General features: G+C 36.8%; 2 protein-coding genes across 2 annotated transcripts; both read left to right on the top strand.

Moving 5' to 3' along the window:
* Positions 1-1,677: 1,677 nt before the first annotated feature.
* Positions 1,678-8,372, top strand: LOC132551175 (uncharacterized). The gene is made up of 5 exons (XM_060215283.1): positions 1,678-1,734; positions 1,993-2,045; positions 4,736-4,917; positions 5,526-6,223; positions 8,214-8,372. Exons 1-5 carry the CDS (start codon positions 1,678-1,680, stop codon positions 8,370-8,372), a joined length of 1,149 nt encoding a protein of 382 aa, XP_060071266.1.
* A 1,419-nt stretch (positions 8,373-9,791) lies between these two features.
* LOC132551187 (SWI/SNF-related matrix-associated actin-dependent regulator of chromatin subfamily E member 1-related-like) lies at positions 9,792-24,226 on the top strand. The gene is made up of 12 exons (XM_060215295.1): positions 9,792-9,856; positions 12,086-12,348; positions 12,856-12,953; positions 14,485-14,690; positions 15,334-15,413; positions 15,728-15,851; positions 17,423-17,522; positions 18,537-18,598; positions 18,973-19,081; positions 20,020-20,202; positions 20,584-20,675; positions 22,919-24,226. The coding sequence occupies exons 2-12, from the start codon at positions 12,149-12,151 to the stop codon at positions 23,042-23,044; spliced, it is 1,380 nt and encodes a 459-aa protein (XP_060071278.1). The 5' UTR covers positions 9,792-9,856; positions 12,086-12,148; the 3' UTR covers positions 23,045-24,226.
* Positions 24,227-25,549: the final 1,323 nt, after the last annotated feature.

Consider the following 25,549-nt stretch of genomic DNA (forward strand, 5'->3'; position numbering starts at 1 on the left):
GTTGGTTGTGTCGACACTTTAGGGTAGATGTGACATGGGAATATGTGACTAGGCGGTTAACCACAGGACTTCACAATGGGAGAGGTGTATTGTATAAATGTACATGGTACATTCTAAGACGTTAGTTACGAGTAATTCAAAGTGTACTTTTTTAGAATAATATTTTCATTGTAATCTTTTATTTTTCAATCATACTTCGCCACGCATGCATGAACTCTGAAATTTAAAACAACAGAGAACGAATCCTTTAGGTGTTATCTAGGGGTGTAACTTATTTATATGTATCGTGGGTAATATGGTTTGCACATACCGTGCGATGGCTTCGGAGGCAAGTGCTGAGTAAAACGTTTCATATTTCTCAAGCTCTTTCAATTAATTTGCCACGACAATATTACATTTTGGATTTTCAATGACAATTTTTCCCAGTCGTGCCACAAAATATAACTTTGCTTTTTATTCTATATGTTAATGAAAATACGCTCGTTTGACACGGAAAACTGCATCTTAAAGATTCCATATGTATCACTTAATGCGGTTCAAACACATTTAGTGGCAAGTTCATCGAACACTTTATAGTAGTGAGTATGGTAATTCAAACCAATACTAAACTGTTCATACAATCAAATCTTTAAAAGGAAGTGTGACTTGAACTTCACTACCCACAATACATTTACTGCAACACGCAATGAGAACTGTCAATCTGTTGAATAGATTACAAAATATCTTTCATTTTTCATTTGGATATGAAATCAAACCAAGACACTTACACAGTTAAAATAGATTTATTAAACATATACGCTGACGGGTTAAAACACCAAAAATACCATAAAAGTATGTTTGATCACCTGATTTCTGAATTAAGGTTCGGGATTTTTAGTCACTTTCCGTAAACAGGAAAAACATCGTCTCCTAAACGAAAGCAGCTGAAAGGTCCTGAGTTGGCATGAAACCTGTCTCATCTCCTGACTGCATTAAAACTGCAATATTTGTATATACTTACAATATATGTTTCATTTTGATTGTGATTAAGTATTTGAATGTTTCGTAAATACCTATATTGCACAATGATATGATAACTATCGGTGGTGAGATAGTTTTCTTTCTTTTCTTTTTTTGTTTTTTTGGGGGGGGTTTTTCAGAAAAAGGCGGTTAATGAAATATTGGTGACTTTATTAAGAATTTCTCATGACAAATTAATTAAAAAATACAACATTTATACTGAGTTTCTAAATTACTGTGTATGATAAAATAGTCTCGGCAGTATTTACAAAATTGTGATGTTTGGGAGCATGAAATTTACCGTTCTGTCCTACCATGGCCGGTTAACACTGCTTAAAAAGCTAAAGTTTCAATTACAGTTGATGATTTGTCAAACAGAAAGAAAACTGTCGAACGTTAAGGGCAAAGAAACGGCAGGGAGAACTTAGCGTTAATGATGAAAACTGATAGAGGTATCAATATTAAAAAGTTCTATCCACATCCCTGAAATTCTCATGCACTGTAACGTTATTTCAATCTCAATTGGTTATGACATCACAATAAAAATAAGGATAACCCATGTATGATATCACGTGATGGTGACTATGACGTCATAGTTACTGTGATGTCATTTAGTTACTTAGTTGACTACCGAGTAATTAGTAGCTTTCTTCATTGCTCTCTTTTATCTAACCGATAATGGGAAAAACCTTCAAGCAGAGAATTCAAAATTTGTTTTCCTGCTGTTCAATCAAGGTAAGGAAATGAAAATTGAACTTTTTACATAAAGTGTAAGCCAAAGCTGATGAAAATCTACAAAAGACTTCATTAAGTAAGTTACTCGCAGAGGTGATTTAATCTGCCAACAGGTGAGGCAACTATATCATTTTAAACGCAGATAAACCCAGATGGTAACACAGAGTTCTATGTTCGAATTTTAAAGTTTAAATCACAACAAAATAGGTACTGAGAATCTTTGTAAACATGTGAATCACATATAATTCTCTTTTTCAGCCTAAACGACCAGAAGAAGTTGTGAGTTCGCCACCATATTATCCCGATTTACGGTATGTATGCTGTAATCACGCATTTTTTACTGTTCTGCATCTGGTGTTTGAAAATCACTTATTTTCTATTATTTTGATTTCTCGAATTTCATTCCTTTAGCCTTGTATTACTTTATTGCTATCTTAGCTAATAGAAGTGTATCCAAACTATTATGATTTAGTTCTCTTGGTGGAACCGTTTGTATGAACGTATAGTAATTATAACTAGTGTACAAAATCCAGCAATGTTAATAACATCAAACGGACAGTTGGTCAATGCAATTTACAACTTTATTTAAACAGCACTAATTCATCATTAAAATTGTACAAACCAACATCGGTACAAACATCTAATACAGCAATAAACATCGTTAAAACATCTAATACCGCAACCAACATCAATACAAATATCTAATACCGCAACCAATATCGGTACAAACATCTATTACTGTAACCAACATCGATACAAACATCTATTACTGTAACCAACATCGGTGCAAACATCTAACACCGCAACCAACATCGGTACAAATATCTAATACTGCAATCAACATCGGTACTAACATCTAATACCTCAACCAACATCGGTACAAACATCTAATACCTCAACCAACATCGGTACTAACATCTAACACCTCAACCAACATCGGTACTAACATCTAATACCTCAACCAACATCGGTACTAACATCTAACACCTCAACCAACATCGGTACTAACATCTAATACTGCAACCAACATCGGTACAAACATCTAACACCGCAACCAACATCGGTGCAAACATCTAACACCGCAACCAACATCGGTACTAACATCTAATACCTCAACCAACATCGGTACTAACATCTAACACCTCAACCAACATCGGTACTAACATCTAACACCTCAACCAACATCGGTACTAACATCTAATACTGCAACCAACATCGGTACAAACATCTAACACCGCAACCAACATCGGTGCAAACATCTAACACCGCAACCAACATCGGTGCAAACATCTTACACCGCAACCAACATCGGTACAAACATCTAACACCGCAACCAACATCGGTACAAATATCTAATACCTCAACCAACATCGGTACAAACATCTAATACTGCAACCAACATCAGTACAAACATATAATACTGCAATCAACATCGGTACAAACATCTAATACCTCAACCAACATCGGTACAAATATCTAATACTGCAATCAACATCGATACAAACATCTATTACTGTAACCAACATCGGTACAAACATCTAACACCACAATCAACATCGGTACAAACATTTAATACCTCAACCAAAGTCGGTACTAACATCTAACACCTCAACCGACATCGGTACAAATATCTAATACTGCAATCAACATCGGTACAAACATCTAATACCTCAACCAACATTGACACAAACATCTAACACCGCAACCAACATCGAAACAAGTATCTAATACTGCAACCAACATCGGTACTAACATCTAATACCTCAACCAACATCGATGCAAACATCTAACACCGCAACCAACATCGGTACAAATATCTAATACCTCAACCAACATCGGTGCAAACATCTAACACCGCAACCAACATCGGTACAAACATCTAACACCGCAACCAACATCGGTACAAATATCTAATACTGCAATCAACATCGGTACAAACATCTTATACCTCAACCAAAGTCGGTACTAACATCTAACACCTCAACCGACATCGGTACAAACATCTTATACTGCAACCAACATCGGTACAAATATCTAATACCTCAATCAACATCGGTACAAACATCTAATACAGCAACCAACATCAGTACAAACATCTAACACCGCAACCAACATCGGCACAAATATCTAATACTGCAATCAACATCGGTACAAACATCTAATACAGCAACCAACATCAGTACAAACATATAATACCTCAACCAACATTGACACAAACATCTAACACCGCAACCAACATCGAAACAAGTATCTAATACTGCAACCAACATCGGTACTAACATCTAATACCTCAACCAACATCGGTACAAACATCTTATACCTCAACCAACATCGGTACAAACATCTAATACCTCAACCAACATCGGTGCAAACATCTAATACCTCAACCAAAGTCGGTACTAACATCTAACACCGCAACCAACATCGGTACAAACATCTAACACCGCAACCAACATCGGTACAAATATCTAATACTGCAATCAACATCGGTACAAACATCTAATACCTCAACCAAAGTCGGTACTAACATCTAACACCTCAACCGACATCGGTACAAACATCTTATACTGCAACCAACATCGGTACAAATATCTAATACCTCAATCAACATCGGTACAAACATCTAATACAGCAACCAACATCAGTACAAACATGTAATACCTCAACCAACATTGACACAAACATCTAACACCGCAACCAACATCGAAACAAGTATCTAATACTGCAACCAACATCGGTACTAACATCTAATACCTCAACCAACATCGGTACAAACATCTTATACCTCAACCAACATCGGTACAAACATCTAATACCTCAACCAACATCGGTACTAACATCTAATACCTCAACCAAAGTCGATACTAACATCTAATACCTCAACCAACATCAGTACAAACATCTTATACCGCAACACACACCAGTGCAAACATCTAATACCAAACATGAACCTTATTTCGAATTCATAGTACACTTCGCCTAATTGCTTTCTCATCCACAGCGGACCGTACTTCACAGCCGAGTCGGTCGTAGGCATTCGAGATATCTCTGGGATCGACCTGTCCACTGTTTCTCACGTGACATGCCCAGAAAGCTACCCTGTTCCTGTAGCACGTAATCAGAAGAAATTTTCCCTGTTTCGTCGTCGAAACAGAGTAGCACCGATGCCAGAAGGAATGGAAGGTCAGTTTACATAATTTGGTCTTTGTTATGTAAACTCGCAATTCATAACAAAATGTCATATCATAAATCTCAATTCTAAAATTAACTTTTTCCTGCAGATTTCTAAGTATATCATATATATTAAAAATGTATGCCTTCATACCAAACTCGTCAGCTTGAGGGAATGGAAGGTAAGTTTACATAACTTGGTCTTTGTTATGTAAACTCGCAATTCATAACAAAATGTCATATCATAAATCTCAATTCTAAAATTAACTTTTTCCTGCAGATTTCAAAGTATATCATATATATTAAAAATGTATGCCTTAATACCAAACTCGTCAGCTTGAGGGCAGCAATATCTCAGTCGGTTGAGCATTGACTCAACAAATAAACAAACAATTTGTCACCGTTCACCTGTTAAAATGCCTCACCCCACTCATCCCGATGTAGATCCAATCCGCATCAAATCAGATTTATGTTGTCAAAGTAATGTTGTGGTGGGAAATGACCTGTTATTGTCTATTTATTTATCTGAGTCTCTGGTTGTTTCGACCATTTATATGGTTGGACAAACACATGAATTGAGAATATGTCATATTTGTATTTTTTCTTGTTTTTTTTTCCAGACGTCATAGTCAGAGGAACACTGTGTCAGGACAGCATTGGGCCCTTATTCGTTAACCGTCAATGTACAACCATGGCATACGAGGCGTTGGCTTACCAAGCCAGACGAAGACATCCAGAGACCTGGACCTCCATGGATATCGACAATATCATCCGCCTTGGGCACCGCCAACACAGTCAATTCCGGATTGTTGATAAACTGAGCACCCACATAGATCAAAAAGTGGGGGTTTATCAACTTCCTGAAGAATATCAAGTGCGTAATCTCCCAACGTTTCTGTCCATGGGAAATTGTGGCAGCAGCTTGGAACGAAAAGGAGTCACCGCTACGATGCTTTCAAGTGTTGACGGTTGCTTCCAGTACGAAAACAGGGACTTCGCCGAAGCATTATCTGCTGTGTCTCCCGAATTTCCTGCTTTCATGGCCAAGACGTTCGAATCAAACCCCAAGGCAGCCGTCCATATGGTTCTTACTATTGGCGAGTACTCAATGGCAGTGTGGCGAAGAAAGGACGATAACAGACTGTGGCTCTTTGATAGCCACCGGAGGGGCCCAAGGGGAGATAATAATGTGATCCCGACAGACCCAGGTGCTGCCCTCATGCGTTCGTTTCGGAATCTTGACGCCCTCATGACGCACCTAATTATACAGTGTGGAACCAATTTCTCATACAGCGCCGCGTTGATCGGCTATGATGAGGTAAGTGTAACACATTGTAACACTTGAGAAACAAACGCTTCCATATTCTAAATTATTTCTTATTGACGTAAGATACAAATTATTTTAGTATTTATGTAAATATGAAACATTAGCTCTGTCTTTTCCTATAACTAGAGATACAACATAAAGTCAATGAAAACTAACCATAAAAAGTAGCACTACTATAGAACAAGATATAGGGATATTCAAGAGAGGAATGATATCTACACGGAAATGAAGTATTACAAATCTAATATCATATGTATCTTTATCTTGTTTATTTACAGGAGTAAGATCATCAAACACACACAAAGATAGCATAGAGTCCCAGAAGTACGGGACGGGGGAAGGATAGTGAACAAGAGGCACGGGGCGAGAGAAGGATACTGAACCAGAGGGATAGGACGAGGGAAAATAGTGAAACAGAGGTGCAGTACAAGGGAAGGATAATAAAACAGAGGTACAGGACGATATCATGATAAAGTCTCGAAAAGGTAGAGGGGAGGATCATATGATAATGAGACGAAGAGGCATGTATAGGACGAGAAAATGAGGATGTACAAGGAGTAAGGATGAGGAGGCAACATGTTTTATAGTCACAGGACGAGGAAAGAGTCATGTACTAATAGCCGGGACGAGGGAGAGATGTCCTACATGTATAGGACAAGAGAAAGATCATTTCCTGTTAGTCAGGACGAGGTGTAGACATGTCTTACACTTAAAGGATAAGGGTAAATGCCATATCATTATTATCAGGTCCAGGAAAGGACATGCATGTCCTATATGTACAGGATGAGGGGAGAATCGTGTCCTAATAATGAATAAGAGGTAGAAATATGTCCAAGAGGCACAACACGAGGGAACTATCATGTCAAGCGGTAGAGGACAAAGAGGCGTTCATAGGGTATAAGACGAGGCGGCTTCAATGTCCAGCTGTACATGACGAGGAAGACGCCCTGTCATGGTCTGCATTGTGGATCGTGTCACAGCAGACAGTGCCCTCTGATTTCTTGCGTTCGATGATGAAGACGGAACAGTTTTATCTTTGCTGTGTTTACAGAACCGGGTATCTGTAGTTTGCTTCAGTCACGAAAGAGAGAACAGTTTTGGATGCTACCATCACAAAAGAGAATTTTGGTTTCTTACGGTCAGCAGATACAGTACTTTTGTCGATGTCTACTTTCACAATCAAAGAGGTCCTTTTACTGTCTTGGACGACACAGAAGAGTGTGTTTCTGTTGTTGTCTGCAGTTTTCTTACCTTTTAGTCTTTAACCAAGTGAAGGTAGATGTCACATAAGAACTGACAAGAAAGCTTTCTAGCAGCGAGATAGACTGGCACTGATCCCGAGAAAACACAGATTACTGTACAGGAACAAAGACCAGGTAACTTAAATTTTCTTCCGCGTTCTAAAGTCCGGTAGTTATTTCACTGAAGTGAATCAATCGGCAATACACGACCCAGTAACTTCTCTTGAATGTTTTTTTTAATTATAATTTACTTGTGAACAAAATCTGCTGATCCGTTCAATTTTCGTGTCTTTATTCTGATTTAGATAAACTCTTGAAGATTTAGGTTTACTTTTAAATTCACATTGTTTTAATGTTACTAAGTTCCATAACCTCATTTAGCGTATGAATCGACCTTTTGAACAAACATTTCCTGCTGGAGAGTTACCCCTTAATATGGAAATATCTTTCATATCGATGACGAAAGTTTTCTTTGGCAAAGATATAAGCAATAGGCACTGATTCGTCTACATAGTCTTGTATTGTAGATTCCTTATGCATTCAGCTCCAGATTGTCAATGAAATGCAAAAACCTAAAACTTGATCCTGTATAAGTCATTACTTGTGTGTGCTTATCGCGGTAGAATCTCCGCCTGTGTATATCACGACGCAAATATCCGTCTTAATATGTTGTAAATCACCCTTCTCGAGGAGGATAGCTAGATATATTGTTGATGTGCATTTCGTTTTACTTCTTGCAGGTAAAGTCATGTTCCTCTCAACAAAATCACGGCTTAGAGATTGCCAAATGCGAGTCGAAACTGGGAAGGATGAGTCACGCGTGGACAGAATGGAGATATATTGCTAATATCATACCGAAGTCAAACACCACTCACCCAGCAGGGTCCTACACAGAATAACGAAGAATTTAGAATGATGATCTAACCTGGTAATCAACACGGTGCCATATACTTCTCAACCAAAATATCCATTCTGTTATGATATTTCTTTTAGCTATGGTGGTAAAGTTATAATGATAATTGTGATAGGTTCAACGGAGTCCTTTTCATATGTACCGGCACTTTTTAAATAAACATTATCACTGATGAATTGTTGTTCTGTCTTATGTAAGGTTAGTGTTTCTTCGTCTTCCTAAAAATCACAGAGATTTGGCAGGAATTTTCGACCTACGGCGATTTATATATGTATGTACTATAGTCACTATAACACATTTTCATGTATATTATCGTTGGTCGAGATTCCGTGCCAAATCCCTGTGCCAAAACTATTCATTGGATTTAAAATGTAGATTGTGTCACATCTTCATCATTCTTATGACATTAAACTACAATCTGACCGTAAATGGCTTCAATTCGTGATAATTAATATTTCGTTGTTTGTACGCAAAATGCACTGATTCGTCTTTTTTTTCTTTTCGTTTCTCAATGAAAAATCGCCGTCTAGCTTTATAATGATTGGAGGAGTCAATGGTTACAGGCCACTTTGAGGCGTTTCAGTGGGAACTTACTTTTTGTATGAAAGGAATAAGTTTTTATCCTGCAACTGGCACTACCGTTGTCGAAATGCACCTTCACTCTCACCAAAATACAGCTGATACTTTCAGACTCTGACCATGCATTCTCTAACATTCATCTATTGTGTGGATTGCTGCTATTCAATGATGTAAACAAAAAAACAAAAAATAAAAAATGGACAACAACATCATGAAGTATCCTGGTTTTTTTTTTCGCGACACTTTTCCATTTAGACTGGCATGGGACCACTCAGCAATAAAATTTTGAATAACTTAAAATGGTGCAAATTAACTGTCAATGACGTCACGTTATATCACGCCAGCTCTTCTACCTAGTTATTTGTTATATTATCATCCCATGAAATAATCAAATTAATAAAATTATGTAATATTGTCGTTTTGTAACTAAGAAATAAATTAACAAGCTTTGATAGGATTATCTTTAGTTTCATGCTAGTATGAAAAATAATATATATGCAACTTATCACGAATGCGCTGTTTGTGAAAAGGTCACTCTTTCATACTAGCTTGAAACTATAACATCCCTTTGTGGTGTTTAGGACGTATTTATGAGGTTGTGGTATCTCTAGAGAAAAGGGCAAAATATTTCATAACTTAATTTAAGGACCTCAATTCATCCCATTGTGTATCTTCTTGAGTACATTTGGATCGCTTATTGCCTATTTCATATTAAAGTAAAATGGGTCCTTTAATCATTGGTACATTCTACCTTAAGATATTTTTAACAACTTAAAGGGATATAACTCCATTAGTATTTCCGGTTTCTCGACTGCTGTCACCGAGATGTGAACTGCTGATGGCTGCTGCATTATAATGTGGATTTTTTTTACTGATTTTCACTTAGCTCAGGTTGGTTAATTAATACCTCATTTTTAATTAACATTTTCCCTTTTTTATATTGCTTTTCTGTGCCAATATTGAAGCAACTGACAACACTATCTGTAAATGATAGTCCGCATTGTGATACTCTCCTTGCACCCTAGTTGAAGTTCTATTTCTGTTCCTCTTTTTATCTCGTTAATTCAATAGTATACATACCAAATCAAAGATATATCTATATCACAGTACCGGTAAAACAGAGGCATTATGACAATCACGAGTTTATCAAATATAATTATACAAGAAAGGAGAATGGAAAAATAAAAATAATTAATTTACTCTAAAACATTTGCTACTGCAACCACAGAACTGAAGCGTATCACTATGCCTAAGTGTTGGGCGGTGGGAGGACTAATGACCGCTTACCTGTAGGTCCCTATTGCACGTGGTCTGTATTCTGATTTGAATCTATTTAATATAAATAGATTCCAATCCTAGTAGAATCTGTCACAGTAACCTTCCAAAATGTCAGGTATACTGAGAAACTGTCACTACTAATATTATATTAGTAGAGTGTGTGCAATACTGCCATCCGCTAGAAGCAGAAGATAAGCTCCCAACACACGTCCGTACTCGTCAGTATTCGCATGAGAAGAGAGCCTCGGTCCCTGCACGGGCAGTTTCACAGTTGAGTGGTTTCCGGTGTAACCTAAAAGGTATACATCGCCAGCGACACTACACTCCTCCCAACCTTACAATGAAAGTCTCTTGCTGAGGGTGGAATGCAGTGATAGGTAGAGGGTCTTCCGTATCCAGATCGAGTTTAGAGTTCCAGACTTCGCACACTAAAAGTCATTGCTTACAATGAAGTCCAGTACTACTGGTGATTAATTCCCCCAAAATGAGGGAGGGTTTTGAGGTAAAACCTCACACAGTCAAATCCAGTAAAGTGGGTACGGGCTGCCCAAAATGGAAACACAGCCCAGTAAAATACTAGGTGCTCCCCGTCCCAAAAGGTTTTGCCTAGAAGGTAATCAAGACACTCTAGCAACGAAACAGTCGGTGAGCATTGGTCACAGTTGTATTGAGCAGTGAATCCACCAAGAACTTGAGGTGCTGTGCTACAGCTTCGGCCGTCCAATACAGTTGATTGGGGGCACACCATTTAAGGCCTGGCCTGGTGAAGTATGGAGCATACGTCTCCAGCAACAGTCTCTCAGAGTTGATACCTCTGAGGGCATGAATCTGGTCTGCGGTGAATCCAGCGGCCATACTGGTGAACCCGAAGTACAGGTTGTCAAAAGCGTGTGACACTACAGAACTATATATGCAGTGTGTTTCGACTAAGAAACCAAATCATTCTCTAATCCCACCACAAAGTTCTTCTTGCTCTAGATTTGTCTGCTCTTGTACTTGTTTTTCTTATTATAGCTATATGTGTGTATGTTTATAAGATAATTATAACGGCTGTATGTAACAAAGTCAATTATATATGAGCTGGATTTCTTATTTCAGCAATATAATATTTTATGCTTGGAGCATCAGGAGGGTGAATAGAATTAGAAGACAATTTTGAAAAAGATATTGGAGTAACTGTGGATGAAGATCTAAATTTTAAGACAAATACATGCAAAGAAATGTAAACAAAGCATACACTGTCATTGGTCTTTATCAGAAGAATGTTCACCCATCTGGATGAAAACTTGTTTAGACTTTTGTTAGACCAAATATAGAGTATTCCTCTAGTGTATGGAGTCCATATCAGAGCAAGGATATTTATGTAATTAAAAATGTTCAAAGATGAGAAACCAAGTGTGTCTGCAGAGACTAAATCTACCCACCTTAGAGCACAGTCACATGTGATGAGGTCTGATAAAACATTTCTAAGATCATAAATAACGCATTTTTTGGACCTATAAGAAAATATGTCCCACCCTAGACCCTCCCTATTGCTTCAAGAGGCAAAGAATTTTTTAAAATATCATTTCTTTCTGACAAATTAATTGTTTACAAGGAATTGCAGCAAATATTCTGTTAAGATATTATTTGGAGAGTAGTGACATCTAAATTATAGATTACATTACTCTTGTAATATATGAGACTGCTTGTCAGCTGATTTATTATTGGATGGCATCATGTTGAGTTACGAGGCACCTGTCATAAATTTGTCACTGTGTAAACCTCTAACATGGTTGGAATAGCAATACATAAAACTGTCAGATTTGTAGTTGAATTATCAGGACAATGGTTACTTTTCAGTTTGCTGTCAGAAAGTGGAATGTAGTCATATAACCCTAAGTAAACTGAAAATCAATTGTTAATATGGATCACCATGAGATGCTGAACATAACAGACGGGAACTCTGCACACCACCCAGTCCTGGCTGTTACTGAACCTGTGGCAATTGATGCTTTGGGAGCCACTTCTAAAGGTGAACAAGGAGAAACACTCATCTCTACAACCACAGCTGCCACTCTCCTTCCAGAACATGGGGGCTTGGTTCTGGTCGAAACATCACGAGGGTAAATCTTTTAAAAATTTTCTTTATTATAGACTTTTACAGTTACCTAACAACTATGTGGTTCCCTTATATCAGGTCAATATTGAAGAAATTGTAATAAGACATTCCTCAGCATTAGATATCAGCATTTTTCTCGATTAATGCTAACCTTAACATACAGTTATGCTCATTTCTATAATAAACAGTAGATAAAAACTGTGATTGTTCATATTTTGTTGATCTGTAATGTAACCATTTATGATATTACTTTTTAGATCAGCAGTAAGATTTACAAAGATCAAAGTCAAATTAAAAAAAAAAGTAATATGTTCTTCCCTGCACCTTGGTTAGTTCTTCATCTATCAACTTATCAATGTGAAATGTATGCTCTACCACTATGTTGATGGAAATTGACAATAGACAGTATTAGAATCAAGGCTCAATGTAAGTGGTTCAAAAAATATATATCAGAAGAAATTCTAGAATTTTTTTGCTATTTATATGATAGAGTTTCTGTGTTTTTCTCCAGGAATTTGCTCCTGTCAGTGAATGGTGATACTCTAGGGACTGTCAGCTATACAGATGCAGACATCCAGGGGAGACAAATCCTAACAACAGCTTTACCAAGTAATTCTATTGAGTATTCCCTAAATTGCAAAATTAAAATATAAGTGCAATATGTACCTATTTTTACTATATTTTGGTATTTTATTTGTATTAATCTGTACATTCTGCATGTGAATTTATTCAAAGACCTTGCTGTGACAGGGCACACAGGATTATTTTTAATGGATTATTGTATTAAAGAAAAAACATGCTTGTTTTCCCTTGATTAATTGGTACCTAGCTGATGGCTGACCCAGTGTAGATTCCAGAAATATTTTTAGGATGTCCTACCATTTTATAGTTGACGTTATGTTACCCATATCTATTGCATCCCATTCTATTTTGTCCCATCCTGTTCTGAATGATCAGTTATATTTAGAGAACCGCTCAACAGATTTAGTTCATAATGTACCCCATATCATCATAAAGTCTAATTCTACACCTTTTCATAATGAAGGTCAAGGGTAAGAGGTCGGATGTCACTACATTTGCAAATTCGTCAAATGAGTATACTTCCATGCACAGAAGCAAGGGTATTCATGTCCTACAGATGTTTTCTAGCTTTATATAGTAATTTGTCTGTATATTTGTCTTTTAAATCCCCTACTAGATTTAGTAAATGTACACTTGATGAGACTAAAGGTCATCAGTCAAGGTTAAGGTGTTAAAGATGATATTCAACTACTTTTGAAACCAAAACTTTATTCACATGATATCTCATGACCTAATTAATGGTTTTGATTCATACTTACAGAGGTGCAACAGAATAGCAAGTTAAACACCTCATTAAGTCATTAGTGAAAGCAATTGAATTTAAATTTTGTGTTCATACAGAGTTAAATTAAATCAAATTTAGTTAGATTGTGACGGTATGGTAATAAGCCCATCCCAACTCTGAATCGGACCTTGTGTGGAATGTTGCAACAAAATAATAAATGTATGTGATGTATCACTCAGTCATGGTATTTATGACATTTACTATTGCCTATTGGACAAGGTATGTAACTTCATATAGTCATGTCCCTGTAAGGCTTCCCATATGAAAGAAAGAACTCGTTTATTTTCCACTGCCATACATCATTATGTAAGTTAAACACTATAGTGTCATTGTTGCATGACATGTTGTGGTGTCTTATAGAGTACACATAATCTCACTTTCATTGAAGCAAAACTTTCATGTCATGTATCACATGACCTTGTTCCATATTCAAAGTATGCATTTTCACCAGATTAACTTAAAGGGAATGGGACCAGCTTTTGCAGTTGTCTCGTGTGCTGAGAGAGACAGGATACCACAAAATATACATTATTGTGCCATTTTAGTCTGAAATATGTAATTATGAAAAATCATGGCCAAAATCCTTTTAGAAACCTAATATATCTCTACATCATGATATACCTGTGTACATCTCTACCTACTTTGCTTGTTGATCTACTTAAGAGTACTTATCGACATGTATTCATAATAAATAAATCAGTAGATCAGTGACAGACTATGTTACAAATATTTTCCACAAACTGCCATCTAACGTTTAATGTTTGTTTTGTTCAGTGACTGGAATCTTAACCCAGAATGGTCTGGTCGAGTCACAAGGAACAACTCTACTTATCAACCAACCATCCACCCCAGGAGATGGAGCTGTTGTATGTGAGGGCACATTTGACACATCGGTGTCCACGCTCCAGACTGACCAACTGCTGACCTCAAAGTCCCCACTGTCAAATACTCCATCCAGTGGTGACCAGTCCACAGAAAAGGTATGAAGTTGTAGTAATAAAGTTTTGTTTGACAAATGATCAGAATTCAAAATTTCATGTTGTAAGTTTAATGCTTAGTATTGTCATGATTAGTACTGTAGTGAAATGGGTCTCCCTTGCAGTATACCCCTACAGTATGCTGACAGTTCATTTGGGCAACTTGTCTTGTAAAAACCGAGATGCTCAAGGGCATGTCGGCCGCTGCTTGACATTAGCGCAAGATCCGTTGTTAGACTGTCTACAGTTAAGCACATTAGGAAACACACAGGTTTTTACAGCTCCACTCACTGCCATACTTGTAGACCATTATAGTCTGTTTAAGATTACAGATAACTTGTATAACAGTACTGTTTTATTTTGTTCCAAGAATTTGACTGAAGTGTATGATTTCTTATTTCTTGGTTCTCTTGTTATTTAGGCATGTAGTTGAAAATGAAATGAATGGTTCTTTATTACAAGTGGACACTCAAATGATTCAGTTCTCAGTCTGATTGATTCGGACAAGGAAAGTTTGTGGAAACATATCACTTCCATGCAAGAAGTACATAATATACCATAATATACCAGGTAGTGTCATCATCCATTGTATCATATTCCATGAAGATACATCTGGATATTGTCTTCTTTTCATTGATCTTTGTAGAAAAGGAGAGGTGGATGGCCCAAGGGTAAGCGACGTAAACCAACACCAGATTTCAGTACTCCTAGGGCACCTGCATCTGGGTGAGTGATAATACAAGTTTTGAATTCAAATTCTTTAAAGACTTCTCACTGGATTTTTTGCTCACCTGGTTTAAAGGACAGCCATCCATTGTCCAGCATCTTTTGTTTCCATCTATCATTTTCTTCTTAAAATCGCAACAAGTCATGAAGAAATTTTGACCAAATTTGGTTGGAGGCATCCTTTGGAGAATTGACATCAGTTTTGTATAAGTGAAGGATTTTTCCCCATGAAGCCTAGGATATTGCATACCCATAATTCTACTTCAAGAAATTTGCTTTGTATAATACTAATCAACATTGTTCTGTACTTCCAGATATTTGCTGTATGCTATAGAGCGTCGACAGGAAATAAAGGGAAGCAACCCAGAAATTCCATTTTCAGAGGTGACAAAAATACTGGGTCAGGAATGGTCCAGCATGTCAGCAGACAAGAAACAGGTAGGACAGATGAAAACCTGGTAATGATTTATCTTATGATATAGGGGATGATTTACAGTTTGTTTTGTGAAGATAAAATAAAAAGTAGAATGATATCTCTCATTCATGATGAAAGTAAATTAAATGATGATGTTATATTTCCTGTTAAATCATTCTGAAAATATGTAATTTTACTTCATTTTCAGTTTTGTATCAGGAGCTAAATGGTCTGTGTCCGATCAATTTCAATTTTACATGGAATGGCACATTGTGACAGTGATAAAACATTATGTTGTATGCTTGTGCAAGTGTTCTGTGTTGTTGCATAATTTCAGTCAATCAGATTTGTTGAGCAAAAGTGCAATATTGGGTTTTTAGGTTATCTGACCCTTTGGTCAAGATGACCTATAGCCATAGTGCTTCGTCCGTCGTCGTCCGCCGTGCGCTGTCCGCCGTGCGTAAACTTTTCATTCAAACAACTTCTTTTCAAATTCTAGAAGGCCTAGGGGGCTAATACTTGGCACAGATGATGCTGGCATGGAGCTCTACCGAGTTTGTTCAAATGAATGACCTTGACCCACTTTAAAGGTCACAGGGGCTAAATATGTTAAAATCTTTAAACGACTTCTCCTCAATAACCAAAAGGCTCAGATTGCTGATATTGTGCCTGTGGCATGCTGGGATGAAGGGCTATCAAGTTTGTTCAAATGAATGATCTTGAACAACTTTCAAGGTCACAGGGGTCAAATATGTTAAAATCTTTAAATAACTTCTTCTCAAATACTAGAAGGCCTAGGGGGCTAATACTTGGCCCATAGCATGCTGGCATGGAGCCCTACAAAGTTTGTTTGAATGAATGACCTTGGCCCACTTTCAAGGTCAAAGGGGTCAAATATGTTAAAATATACAAAGGACTTCATCTCAATAAGCAAAAGTCTATGAGTGCCGATATTGGGTCTGTAGCATGCTGGGAGGAAAGGCTACCAAGTGTATTCAAATGAATGACCTCGACCCACTTTCAAGGTCACAGGGGTCAAATATGTTAAAATATACAAACGACTTCTTCTCAACAAGCAAAAGTCCATGAATGCCGATATTGGGCCTGTAAGATGCTTGGAGGAGAGGCTACCAAGTTTGTTCAAATGAATGACCTCAACCCACTTTCTAGGTTTGGCTTGCTTTTTGTCAGATGACCGTTAAGGCCCATGGGCCTCTTGTATCAAAGACATAATATTGATGATGCAGTGATGAATATTATGGAATAAGATGCAATTTAAATGACCTGGGATCATTCTTCAAGTATTCTGTGTGCTACTTTTGATACTGAAATGTAATAAAACATTTGTGATACTTTGTTTGAATCTGTATGAGGATTTTACGTGGCTCTGATATTAGGCGATATTAACGTTAGCCTCCGGCTTTAGTCATGTTGATTTGTTTACTATTATGATTACAAACATTGAAAGTCTTTTCAAGGCTTGGCAGGAATATTTTATCCAATGATATACCTATTTCATAAACAAATATTTTATGCAGCATGAGACAGGGATGTAGCTCTAGTTTACTTATTTCATTGTTATTTCACTGTTTAGAAATACCTGGAGGAAGCAGACAATGATAAGAAGAGATACATTGAAGAACTAAAAACTTATCAGAACACAGTCAAGAAGAAAATGAAAGCTGGCATCAGAGGTAAACTGAAAAAAAAATTAAAGGATTTTGACAAAGTTTTCTTCTGTTTGTAAACAAGGATTTGATTTTCATTCTGAATCACTTATTGTTCATGGTAATATAGGTACAGATATGCCTGTTACAAATGACTGTTCACAAACAACTGTTTGTTTACTCCCTTCGTGGTACAGCCAGAAGGGCAGTAATCACCAAAGCCTAAGTTACTGTAGAAGAAGCAGGTCAATGTGACTTGGTAGAGTCAGTTGATTATCACACCAGAGACCTAGGTTTTATTCCAGGGCGGGGCACTCGACAGAAATGTGTGTTTTCCCTGTTCTTCACGTTACTATGACAATGCACCATCATTTGATTTTTTAAACACCACTGTTAAATTTCATCTTCAATAGCGAAATTCTGTAGTGCCATCACTTTTTTTTTCAGAGCTTATTTCAAATTTTCACATGTTGAATATATCATATTATATCACCTCAGTATTCATATTTATGGCGGGTTGTGGATTTCTTATGTCGCTGCCCATGTTTGACAGGTGGTTGTACACTAAACATTGGTTGCAGTACTTTGTCCTGTTTTGGATGGGTTGACATGTAAACATGTCAATATATATACAGACCAAGGTCCAGCGCACCTTATATCATACTTTCTGATCCATTTTCATTCATCCTATACAGAACCAATATATGTCAGGTCACCAGATATTTTAATAGAATCCTAAAATCTATTCATTTTGTGAATAAAAGCATTTCATAATTGTGAAAATACAGCTTTTCAGTAAATATTATCAAAGCACTGATAGTGTGCACCATGTTTTTAAACTTTATCTGTAATATAAACAAATCTCCAGTTTATGAGGAGCTAATCGGGTATATTTATTATACATGTTTACAAATGACTGGTTTAGAAGACAAGTTTGTTTTGAATCAACAACATGTATCCAGCAAGGGAGGTAATTATAGTATTGCCCCAACAGAAATAAATTGTGATAACATTTGTTAAGAACTTGTTTTCACTGATCAGGGGAAGAAGGTGACTGGGAGAACGAAGAGAATTATTCCCAACTGATGTCTGTTGATATGGAGGTAAATATCCTCTCATTAGAGACCAAATGATAAAAACATTTCACTTGTATTTAAATTGTATGTTTACAACATATACAGCCATCAGGTGGTATTCTGTATAACAATTTCAGAAGGCTTACATTTTTTTCCTTGAATTATTTTATTAAGACTTCCAAACACATGGAACATTTATGCAATTCTTGTGTATTGACCACATCAAATCTAAGACAAGGATACAATTCTAATAATTTGAATGCTTACTTCGCAAAGAAGTGTTAAAGATGTTTTATTCAAAGGTCAGGGTCATATAAATTAAATATTGTTTTGATAGACTTGTAGATTTGATTAACCTCCATACATACTGCACAATATTTGATCATGTTATTTTGATCCAGGAGGATGGCCTGAATGATTTGTACTGTAGAATATGTGACAAGTACTTCAGTTCTCTACATAATAAAAAGGAACACATGTTGGGACGACAACACGTGCAGAACATGGCAGGTGAGTCTCAATAGGCAACTCTATCACAAGCGAGTATGTATATTATATAAGTGAGTCAACATCACAGGTGACTCACGATAGCTTATTCTTTAACAAGTGAGTATGTGTTTTGAATAAGTGAGTCAACATGTCAGATGACTAATGATAGATTACTCTTTAACATGCGAGTTTGTATATTGTATAACTGAGTCAACATGGCAGGTGACTCATGATGAGTTACTAGTTAACATATGAGTGTGTATATTGTTTGTCAACATGGCAGATTACAAACACTGTTTTACAGGTGAATATGCATGTTATAAATAGAGAGTATGAATGGTCAGTGTCTTATAATATAACCTGTATATTGGCGAGTGAGAAGAAAGACAAAAGTAGCCAGTTTCTTGTGAACCACTTTTGTCTTTCTGTTCTGAGCCAAAATGCAGCATACAGTTTTAAGTTACTGACCATGTATTCTATTTATCCTTCAACACTGGTAAAAAAAATCAGACCATTCAAAACTTCAACAGTTTTGTCATTCAATCTTTGTTTACCTGACGTTGATATTATGCTGAATTTAGCCTGGTGATGTACGCCAAAATAATTGCTCTGTGCAGAAATGTAGTTCCAAACTTCAGAGGATATGACATCAATTTCAAGATTTTTTTTGTAAATAAACTTGTTCATTACAACATATAAAATAACTTATTTCAACAGTTATTTATATTGTTAAGCATAATATTTACATAAATTCTGAAAGTACCGTACTGACTAATTAATGTATGTGGTAAAATACAGCTGTTTTTTGTTACTGCTGAATGATGCAAAAATATATGTGGCAGGTGTATTCTGACAATGGCAGCACTAGTTGCAAGATCAAAGAGTTTATAATGGCACAGGGAAGTTAATCTGATACTCATTATAATTATACCTCATATTAATAGAGACTTATGTTGCAGGTGAGATGCATAAAGACACTGCTAGTACATCCCAGCCTGCAACTCTGTCACCTACACAACGCCCAGTTCCACCTGATCTTGGTACTGACAGTAACCAATCAGACAGCCTTCCTGTAGGTGACAAGGAATCACCACCACTAGATATTGGAGGATTTATACAGAACTTTATACATGATAATTATGGTGAGTTTGACTACCATGATGCTATAAAGAGCAGTTCTTGATATAAACATGGAGAAATGACCTAGTGAAAAATAGGACTACCATAATATTTCAAAGTTTTCAAAAATTGAGCATATTGTTAGATTAATTTATACGTGACTTATATGCAATTTTATTTTTTTCGGAGGTGGTTGTTTTTTGGGTGTTTTTTGTTTTTGTTTTTTTATTGTTTGTTTTGTAGTGTTGTTTTTTGTTGTTTTTTTTTCAATACTTTCTGACAAAAGCATTATCTGTAAAAATCTTCTTAAATTTAAGGGTAATCAGAGTATTCTTTTGATCTGTCGATCTTTTTTAAACAGATAATTATAAGAATGTCAATTAAAGCTTGTGTCTTTTTTGTAGAACGTGAATTAGAATTACAAGAAATAAGAAAATCCTTGAAAAATCTTCAGGAAGAAAACTTATCCCTTTATAAACAAATTAATGAATTAAAGGTGAGTAATGGATATCAAATTAATTAGATTATTCCAGTAAATTATCTAACTGCATGTAGAACTCCATATTATTCCCAACAAGAACCAATAACTGAAGCAATATGCTTATTTCTGGAGTCCTTCGTGGGATAGACATTTTTCAGAAATAGCCATGACATAATATCAATAAGGCAGATATGTGTAATCCAAGACTTTTAATAAAATTAGGCTGTAGTTTTTTCCAATAATGGCATAATTCATTGTGTTAGTTCTGTTCTTGTTATAAAATAAGAGGATTATTTAAAGGCTGTTGTTTGTAAACTGACAGTCAAACCTAACAGTGTATGATTTGCGTATGAGAGAAGAACCTGTCCACCTGTGTGTGATTTGTGTATGAGAGAAGGGCATGTCCACCCATGTGTGACTAGTGTTTGAGAGAAGAACCTGTCCACCTGTGTGTGACTACTGTATGAGAGAAGGGCCTGTCTCCATATGTGTGACTTGTGTATGAGAGAAGGGCCTGTCTCCATATGTGTTACTTGTGTATGAGAGAAGGGCCTGTCTCCATATGTGTGACTTGTGTATGAGAGAAGAACCTTTCTCCATATGTGTGACTTGTGTATGAGAGAAGGGCCTGTCTCCATATGTGTGACTTGTGTATGAGAGAAGGGCCTGTCCACCTGTGTGTGACTTGTGTATGAGAGAAGGGCCTGTCTCCATATGTGTGACTTGTGTATGAGAGAAGAACCTTTCTCCATATGTGTGACTTGTGTATGAGAGAAGGGCCTGTCTCCATATGTGTGACTTGTGTATGAGAGAAGAACCTGTCTCCATATGTGTGATTTGTGTATGAGAGAAGGGCCTGTCTCCATATGTGTGACTTGTGTATGAGAGAAGGGCCTGTCTCCATATGTGTGAATTGTGTATGAGAGAAGAACCAGTCTCCATATGTGTGACTTGTGTGTGAGAGAAGGGCCTGTCTCCATATGTGTGAGTTGTGTATGAGAGAAGGGCCTGTCTCCATATGTGTGAATTGTGTATGAGAGAAGAACCAGTCTCCATATGTGTGACTTGTGTATGAGAAAAGAACCAGTCTCCATATGTGTGACTTGTGTATGAGAGAAGGGCCTGTCCACCCGTGTGTGACTAGTGTTTGAGAGAAGAACCTGTCCACCTGTGTGTGACTACTGTATGAGAGAAGGGCCTGTCTCCATATGTGTGACTTGCGTATGAGAGAAGGGCCTGTCTCCATATGTGTGACTTGTGTATGAGAGAAGGGCCTGTCCACCCGTGTGTGAGTTGTGTGTGAGAGGAGGGCCTGTCTCCATATGTGTGACTTGTGTGTGGGAGAAGGGCCTGTCTCCATATGTGTGACTTGCATATGAGAGAAGGGCCTGTCTCCATATGTGTGACTTGTGTATAAAAGAAGGGCCTGTCTCCATATGTGTGAATTGTGTATGAGAAAAGAACCAGTCTCCATATGTGTGAATTGTGTATGAGAGAAGAACCAGTCTCCATATGTGTGACTTGTGTGTGAGAGAAGAACCTGTCCACCCGTGTGAGTTGTGTGTGAGAGGAGGGCCTGTCTAAATATGTGTGACTTGTGTGTGGGAGAAGGGCCTGTCTCCATATGTGTGACTTGTGTATGAGAGAAGAACCTGTCTCCATATGTGTGACTTGTGTATGAGAGAAGAACCAGTCCACCCGTGTGTGAGTTGTGTGTTGGAGAAGGGCCTGTCCCCTTGTGTGTAATTTGTGTACAAGATCAGGACTCTGCAGAAGAGAGAGCATATGACAACCAGCCTAGATCTTATGTAATGTGACAGAGCAGTGTCCAAGCTTGGCAAAGTGTCTGACTCAAGGACACAGCAGTTCCCGGAATACACCAGAGGAACTTGATTCTGTATATAGGCATACACACTATACTGTTCTAATATTCAGCCACAAGTACCTGTCACAATGTATTTGTCATAGCATGCTAGCCCTGCCACTTCTATTGGTTTCAGTAAATATGTGAAGAAATGTTATATCATTGCCTTTGTATTAAGGTCACTTCCTTAAGTTTAGCTGTTGAGTTGTTCCCCCTTGGTTTATAAAAGGATAGATAAGGTATTTTGGTCTTGTTTGGTTTAGCTACTTTTTAATGAAGGTAATTAACAATGATCATCTCACTGATGGACTTTTTTTCGTTTTGTTTTTAAAAACTGTTGCCGTTTTTGTTCCTGTTTTTGATAACATTGTCTGTGTTTTGGTTCCTGTTGTAGATCTACCAGAACAAGTTAGAGGATGACACTGCTAATCACAAAGCTATTGGAGCTAATCTCTCCTCCCAGACAGACACTCTCAAGATGGTGCTGACACTCTTTGGTGTCATCAACTACCAGGGCTGATGACATTATTACAATGTCAGAGAAGGAAAAATGGTTTCAGAATCAACCTCAAACATTTTCCAACTTATTTCCCAATCTTCAAATATAAGATACTTCTTAAAGCAATTTCCAGAAAAAGGATGCACATTCTTTTTAGTGTCACCAATTTTAAAATTGAAACAGAATTTTATGACATTTGTGAACAGTGCATACAATTTTCTGTCTCACCAAAAACAACAAACAAACAAAATTGTAAACACCATTACATTAACTTCAGACTGTGTACTGACTTCCACTTTTCTCAAGAAAAGGATAAGTGTGCTACTGTTAAGATGAATTATAAATAAGTCAAGAAATACTGGTGAGACTGAGATATAGTATCAACTAATTGTCAATTACCGTATTTCTCCGCCAATAAGCCCAGGGGGCCTGTGCATGAAATTGAGTAAAGAGTAGGGGGTGGGCTTATTGCCGGATAAGAGCCTATACCTGACCGATATCCTCGGTCGCCATCTTGGATTTTTCACTACTGTTATCGATGAACAAATCTATTCAGGCAAACGAAGACTGGTTACTGGATGATTAAAATAAGAACAAGAAGAAATATATATAAAAACAGGTATGAAAAAGTAGAAAAAAAATCAGTAAACCAACACAATTTTCTGGCATGAAGATTCTGTGGGCAATGGTCAGTGGTCTGTCTGGTATCGGAGTCCAAGGTAAATATCACAAGGATATTCAAGGAGACCTCAATTTAGGAGTAATAAATTCAATAAGGTAAACGAAAGAGCAACAATACCCTGGAATCTGTTACTAGATGCTTTATTGTTGACAGCATGTTTTGGGTAGCTAGGTTTACCTGCTTTGGGTAAAAAAAATTGACATTTCTGACTAGTGTTTATTATATATTAAAAAACATTAACAAAATGACTACTATAACATGTTATAAAAAGAACCATGAACAAAACTGTGATAAATCGCACGAGGGATTGAGTTTTGTATTGTCATATTGAGTGTATATCTTATGTAATACTATTATACACATATAACAGTACTGTTTAATTAATCATCATACAACAACACAGGAATGGAATTGAATGAATGAATGAATGAATGAATGAATACAGGTGTGAGTATGTCAGAAAAAGCTGAAAATTCTTCAATGTATTCATAGTTGTTGTCTATTTAAGTTTGAGTGAGTTATTATCCATGTAATAAAATCTTCATTATAAATCCTTGTTATCTTTTTGACTTCATCTGACTGCAATTTTTTCCAGACGTGTGCTTCTTTGTGTATCAATTGGTATTCACTTAAAAATTTGTCATCAACAGGCAAACTATGTTGTTTTCAAACGGCTCCTGTACTGTGGAAGTTTAAGTATTATGACTTGAGGGAATGTAAACATTTGCACTAAATAAAATAAGATCAGTGAGTATCTGAGTGATATTACCGTTGGTAGACAGAAGTCCTCAAAACTATCCTGGTATCTACAAGTTTTCTGTAGATAAACGGATCCAAGTTAAGGAGGTGAAAACAGTAGTGAATGTACTGATGGAAAAGTGCAAGTCTTGAAAATTTTAAGTGTATGAAAACACTTCATGAAATTCTTAACAATGTTTTAAAGAAAGTGGTTGAATTTTTGTGTGGTACCTTTTTTCAGTCCCCTGTCTGGAACCAGAGGGGACTACAGTTTTGCATTGTTTCAGTTTTTCTTTCTGCTATCATGTCAAGTCCCTATCTTCTACAAAACAAATTATGGAAACTTAATATTTGGTATATGGGTTAACCTTGGTGAAACAGCATGTTGCAAATCAATAGTAGCTTTTTTTACGTAGCTAATCACAGGAACCTTAAATAGGTCACACTGACTTATATTTTGACCTTTGACCACATGAAAAGAAAAGCTTGCCCTATCTTCTACACTATGCTAATCACAGGAATTTTATACTTGGGATATGGGTTCACCTTGGTGAGATGGTGTGTCACATATCAAAATAGGTCACTCTGACCTATATTTTGATTTTTGACCTACATCTAAGAAAAAAGTTGTCTGGGCCCTATCTTTTGCACTATTAATCATGGGAAATGGGTTCATTTTGGTGAGGCGGTTTGTTGGTGGGTATCACTTCTTGTTACAACAGTTACAAATACATATGATCTTGTACAGTAGAAAAGCACGTCCAACATACTGATCATCAATTGAGAATTGAATGGTATCTTGTTAAATATTCATGTAATATCCTGCTACATATACAAAACTCACAAATCAAGTATGATTTATGTACATGTATATTGGTCAGAATAGTCCCTGCCAAGTGCAAGTAGATTGGAGTCAAGTACTCATTTCTTATTCTTGAAAAAAATGATTTCTGAAGTACCATTGTGGCAGGAATGGACAGACTGGAAAATGAACCAAGGACCTACAAACTCAAACAGATGATTGACCCAGACCAGTCCTTATAAGTCAGCTACTAGGTACCCCATCCTACCATAAAGTCTTTGGCTCCAAAGACACAAAACACTAC

The sequence above is a fragment of the Ylistrum balloti genome, unplaced genomic scaffold, assembly GCF_031769215.1.
Source record: "Ylistrum balloti isolate Yb309-2 unplaced genomic scaffold, AGI_CSIRO_Ybal_v1 Utg370184, whole genome shotgun sequence".
NCBI classification, from domain to species: Eukaryota; Metazoa; Mollusca; class Bivalvia; order Pectinida; family Pectinidae; genus Ylistrum; species Ylistrum balloti.